At 42.8% G+C, this 6376-nt stretch overlaps 1 protein-coding gene and 1 long non-coding RNA gene across 2 annotated transcripts; both read left to right on the top strand.

Annotated features, from left to right (window-relative positions):
- The first annotated feature begins 1257 nt into the window (after positions 1-1257).
- On the top strand, positions 1258-2811 carry LOC123043031 (noroxomaritidine synthase 1-like). The gene has a single exon (XM_044465371.1). The coding sequence runs from the start codon at positions 1264-1266 to the stop codon at positions 2809-2811; it is 1548 nt and encodes a 515-aa protein (XP_044321306.1). The 5' UTR covers positions 1258-1263.
- Positions 2812-4108: 1297 nt separating this feature from the next.
- On the top strand, positions 4109-4925 carry LOC123043032 (uncharacterized). The gene is made up of 3 exons (XR_006418984.1): positions 4109-4152; positions 4557-4751; positions 4860-4925. It is a non-coding gene; the product is annotated as an uncharacterized lncRNA (long non-coding RNA).
- Positions 4926-6376: the final 1451 nt, after the last annotated feature.

Genomic DNA, 6376 nt, shown 5'->3' with positions numbered 1-6376 from the left:
GGTAGGTAGCTACAGACAAGTCAGTTCCCTCAAAATAAAATAGATGAATATAAAGCCTTCACTATGTTATTGCTGTGGCGGCTAACAAGCTAATAACAACTTTCTCTTATTAACATGAACCAACCAATGGTGTAGAGGAGACTGCAAGAAATAGCTAGACTACATGCATCATACTACCAAGTCTTGGTACCCTTGTCTTAATTTATCTTTTGTTATCAACTTCTGTTGTGTATGATGCCAACTTGATTAAGAGTGAAACCATATGTTAAATAATTATTTTATTAGTTTTCTTTAGACAAATTTATTAGTTAGGTGACGGCAAATCAAATGATGGCGGGCAGCAATACGGGCTAAATTTAGTCCATTAGCCCACTAATTTCCCCCCACCTAGGTAGGTAACTACATACAACTTAAGTTAGTTCCCTCATAATAAAATATATGAATATAAAGCCTTCACTATGTTATTGTTGTGGAAGCTAACAACTTTCTCTTATTAACATGAACCAACCAATGTAGAGAGGAGACTTCAAGAAATAGCTAGACCACGTGTATTATACTACCAAGTCTTGGTACCCTTGTCTTAATTTATCTTTTGTTATGTTTGTTATATATGATGCGCATTTGGTTAGAGTGAAACCATAGGTTAAATAAATGATGTCATTAGGTGATGGCATCATGTGGAGCTGGTGTACATGCATGCATTGAGCAGCAAACCAAGTGAGGACCTGTGGAGTGTATGCACCATCACTGGAGCATCCCAATTCTTTTTCTTCCATAGCAGTCGCAGCTTCTTCTCCCCTTTGGACAATGGTGGGAGGCCGGATAATTTGACAGAGTATGTCACTGCGAGTCAGGGGTGGACCTACGTAGAACCTTAATAAAAAAAAGAATGGGCGGTTGGGCAGTGTTTCCATTAACTTAAAACTAACCTGCAGTACAACTCAATCACAATCAACAATTAAAGTAGATATACCTTGTTTTGTGCGGTTCAACAACCTAAGAGCAGCTAGCGATTCCCTGTCCTACTCCCTGTCGTACTTGACATATGTAAAATTTAAGTGTTGTTATGATAAATGTGGCATGTGTACACGTTATATTTCATGTGCAAACCTATAGACCTGCTTTACTTAACAATCAACAGCGACCGCTGCTAGTATTAGTAGTACTTACCAATGTACAGAGAACTTGTCTATATATATGAAGCTATAGCCATGTCCACTAAAGGGTACATCTAAGTGCGTAGTAGCACATCCCACACCACTGATGACAATGTCAATTCTGCTCTCTCAAGAGCTGCTCATCTCCACAGCACTCGTGGTACTTGTTCCCCTATACTACTTGTGCTTGAGGGCTAGTTGTAGATCAAAGAACCAATCAGTGCTGCCCACAAATTGGCCAATACTCCACATGTTCCCTTCCTTCGTGTCCAACCTCCACAACTTGCATGACTATTTCACCCTAGTCTTTGCTGGATCCGGCCACAGCTTCAGGGCGCATGGCCCACCTGGCAGCAGCATGAGGTTCTTCATCACATGTGACCCTGCCAACGTCCGGCACATCTTCACAACCAATTACGCCAACTTTCCCAAGGGTACGAGGTTTGCCGATACATTCGACATCCTGGATGGAAGCCTCTTCACCATTGATGGCGAGCCGTGGCGTCGGCAGCGCGCCAAAGTCAAGGGCTTGCTTGCTAGCCCACGACTAGTTGCCAGTATGGTGGCTTGCTGCTGCCGGAAGGTGGAGAATGACCTCCTCCCGTTGTTTACCCACATGTCAAACACAAACACTCCATTCGACATGCAACATATGATGTCCAGGTTTATGTTTGACCTGGCTGCTATGCCTCTCTTCGGTGTTGATCCTGGCCTCCTATCATCGGAAATGCCACCCATGGATGTCGCGGTTGCCTTGGACACAGTCATGGAGGTGGGATGCTTTCGGCACATGATGCCATCTTCTTGCTGGAAACTGATGAGGTGGTTAAACATCGGTCCTGAGAAAAAGCTCAATGTGGCGCACACACTGCTACGAAGGTTCATCAAGGAGATGATGGAGAGGAGGAAGATCAAGACGTGGCAAGTTAATAATGATGAGGAAGAAGAAGGTGTGGATATTGTATCTTTCTTCCTCGATGACCCATACTACGCTAATGATGACTTGTTTTGTGCTATCACCATTGGCTACATGCTCGCTGCGAGGGACACAGTTGGAATAGCCCTGACATGGATCTTCTACAACCTCGCCCAGAACCCTAACATCGTTTCAATCATCCGCAACGAACTCTCACCGATTGCATCACACAAAGTAGTAGCTGGTGTTGGCACTATGGTGATATTTGAGCCGGATGAGACCAGATCTTTATCCTATCTTAGGGCTGCCTTGTATGAGACTCTCAGGTTGTACCCGCCGGCGCCTACTGAGCTCAAGACGGTGGTCGCTGATGATACAATGCCGAGTGGCCATGAGGTGCATGCCGGCGACGCCATCTTTATTTCTCTCCATTCCATGGGGAGAATGGAGGGCATATGGGGTAAGGACTGCCTTGACTATAACCCAGATAGGTGGCTCTCGAAGGATGGCAATGGTCTAAGGTATGTACCATCTCACAAGTTCCTGGCCTTTAACTCGGGGCCAAGGATGTGCCTCGGTAAGGAAATCGCGGTTATGCAGATGATGATTGTCGTGGCCTCAACGCTATGGAACTTCGATGTGCATCTGGTGAAAGGGCAAAGCATCGAGCCCAAGGCATCTTGTATACTAGAGATGAAAAACGGGCTTATGGTTAAGCTGAAGAAGCGAGAAGTGTAATATTAGACTCTTTTTTTGTATGTAAACGTACTTACCAACCATCGGGACAGTTTTACACTGCCCACAATCACATTATTATCGGATAATAAAGGCATCCATGCATCAACGTTTATCTTTCTTTTAGAGAAAAACAACCAACATGCTGCCATTTATTACTTTGTTGTATGAGACATGATATATGAAGGCATCGAGACATGGTTTTTTCCTCCAACGATCGCCTTCTTATTAAGTACCAGTTAACCAACCATGATGGTGATTAGTTACACTATTTGATAAGTAAAGGGGAGCATATGTTCCTGCTAGGTTATTAGTTACACTATTGGAAAAAAATGAAATGAGGTGTACAATTTGTCGCCAACTGATGCATCCTACTCCTACCTGAGTAATAAGCTAGATGACCTAGTCAAGGATACAAACATTTATGGTGATGTACCGAACCATGGTTACAACTATATCTTTAATTAGGCTTTTTGAACATTCATACCTTACCCACTTGGACTTGCATTAAGATCAAATTGCATAATAACTCTCATGCCAATCGGCGTATTGTTCTCGTTGGCAATTAGATGATCGCTAGTTCCTGTTTATTGAGCAGTGCTTTTACGTGCCGGCATGGTCGTCCGGCCTCTCCTCGGTCGCTGGAAGCAATCGCCACCAGGTCAAGTCAGCTTTCATTCACCTGCCTGCCAAGTGCTAGTGTTTATGCCCATAAGGTTCATTCCACTGCGACCTATCTAGCTCGAGTACTATAGACAGTGACCAGCCAAACACTGGGTTTCACAATCAAAATTATGGAATAAACGAGACTATATGGGTCAAAATACTCATATATTAATGTTATAAAATGTTTGCATCCACTGCTACGTTATTGTCAGTACCACCAGGTGTTCATGCATTCTAATTTATGATGGCTTGCTGTTGAGGTGTTCTTGTGCTTCTGGTGGCTTTCTGCTACTTTGCTATCGGTACCACTTTTGTTTATATTTCTCCAAAGCTCATGAAGACTTGATGGTGTATCTGGAAAGTTCGGTTTTGATATTCAAAAGGTTAACATGGCATAATTGTGGAAAGCAGTCAGTTTTCAGTGTTTTGCTACTGATAAGGTTTGCAGTTTTCAATCCAGTCTACATTCTACTGATACCAGGTATACTTGCAACCGACAAGGTTTGGAGTTTCTCAGTTCAGTCTACATCCTACTAATACCATATATTCTTCCATTCATCATAACTGTTGTTGTTTATTTTAATGGCGTGCAGGATCTTCACAGGAATAGCCAGCATACCAGCTGCCTTGCAGACCCTGTAGACAGTTCAGATCATATGGAGCAGTAGCAGTCCAAAGGTAATGCATTGCGGGGAGTTTGCAGTTTTGAAATTTCAGAAAGGCGTCAAGATGCATGATTGCAACCTATTCAATATGTTTTCAGTTTTGAGCTATAGAAGATTGCATATTTACTATTTTTGAGCTACAACAGTTTCCGGTGTTCGATCTTTCCAATCTCCTATACTGAATAGGGGCATACAGTTTTCCGTGTTCTGTGATTTCTTTTTTACTGTTCCCATCACTGCCGAATACAGGTAAAGCAATTTGTTCTGATCAAGTCTACAGTGAATCAGGATGTTGATTAATGCCTAATACTAGTGATTCACTTGCTGCTCAACTGTTTACATCATGTGAAACTTGCCTGACTAGTGATGGAACTGTAAGTGCCTCGCTGTAACTGACTGATCTTTTACATATTTCAGTCGGACATCATGCATGTACTGTTGATAGCTAGCCTCAATTACTCAAGGATCTCCAAGCTGCATGCCTCCAATAATGTTGCCGGTGTCATGGCTCTCCACGGTGCTGAAATTGTTGAGAGGAATGTCCTGAAGAAACTCAGGTTGCAGTCATGGGCCACACTAACTTATGTCGGTTTCCATGTAAGAATTATTACGGTAAGTTTACAAGACCTTGTTACTAACGAAATAATAGAGTGTGCTGCCCTGCTGGGGAGATAGCTTATGTCGGTTACAACCAAATAACTAATTTTTATGTTTCTGCAGTATGGATTGAACCAGTAAATAGCCTGAATCAGGGAAAAGGGCCAAAGTTGGATTCCTGAATCGGGTATGTTTCTTCACCTGTTCAAACTTCAAACTGTTCTTCATCATCAGTTCACATGATCACGATTAGCTACTGTTTTGGGGGAAAAAGTAGAGATATGATAGTACAGCAAATATGAAGCGCACAATGATATGATACTACGTTTAACCCTACAGGTTCACAATGATCTTGCTTGCGTGGAAGGAACATTTTTTCCTGCATGGTAATAAGGCCCCAGCGAACTTCAACTCTGCGAAATTCAACTGCAAGGAAGAAGAACAAGCGTAGCCTGCAGCTACGTATATCTGAAGCTCGTCAGCCTTGTGATGTCACTCAGAAATTGCTGCGATGAGTACATCATTCAGTTCATACCGCGTGTGCGATGGTTAGTATTTCGGTCATTCAGCTTTAGTGTAGCACAAAATATTCTGAGCCTGACCGGCAGAACCGTACCGATTACTTACACTTCTCCCTCCTTTTCAGGAACAACCAGACTGCAGCATCTTCTGGTGTGTCCTTGATCTGCTATATGTTTCTCTTGCGGTCATCCTCTGAATTCACCTAGCTGCTTGGTGGTGTGATGTGTGAGTGGTTTAGTTTTGTGAAGTACTGTACGTAGTTTGGTCTTGTCACTCCTTCCTTTGCTGCTGCTTAATTTGCCTGACAGATGTGAACATTGAACGCAGGGTACCTTGCCTGCCTGTCTGTTGGTGAAATAAATGGCCAGCTTCTTCTTCTCAGCATAAGAAAGAATGTTGCTCATCCAATCTGGCTTGCTTGAGGTCCTGGCCTTCAGTTGTATTCTGGAAATCCTGTTCTGCGCTCCTGTATATTGGAGCACACAGTGTCGATCATCGCCAAATTAAGGCAGTGAAGTTACAAGATACCATCATCACCAGATTACCAGAGAGGAGAGGAGATGAGCACCATTCACTGGCACTGTGCGCCATCGAGCAGCTCAAGATGCTCTTCAAATGATGAGCCGCTTCTTCGCCATTGACTGTAGGATCTTGTGCTACAGACAGACTGGGTAGCACCATCTGTTGATCACAGAACCATCAGGCCTTGAAGCAGTTGGTAAACCTGTGATGTGATGTTGTACAGTACAGACTCAAGTTTCTGGTTTTCAAGTGTACGTACATACATTCATAAAAAGGCAGGGAGCATATATTATCTATACATAGTTGCACCGAACGTGCTCTGCTATTTACTCTGATTGTCAACTCTGACTAGCTAAGCTAAGATAAGAGGGGCAGGAGATGTGTCACGAGGTCCTTTATTAACAACCCATCAATTAGTGATCCTGCCTTCTTCCCTGACGGAATTTGCCCTCGTTTTTATTTCGGGGAAATGTTATACTCCCTCTGTCCCATAATATAAGATCGTTCTAGTGTAAAAAACGTTCTTATATTATGGGACGGAGGGAGTACATAATAAAAAGTATTTAAAATACTATTTGGAAATTAAAATAACATTC

Source organism: Triticum aestivum, chromosome 2B (genome assembly GCF_018294505.1).
Source record: "Triticum aestivum cultivar Chinese Spring chromosome 2B, IWGSC CS RefSeq v2.1, whole genome shotgun sequence".
In the NCBI taxonomy this organism is placed as follows: Eukaryota; Viridiplantae; Streptophyta; class Magnoliopsida; order Poales; family Poaceae; genus Triticum; species Triticum aestivum.
The sequence above is the reverse complement of the archived record's forward strand: the minus strand, read 5'-3'. Positions and strand labels throughout refer to the sequence as shown.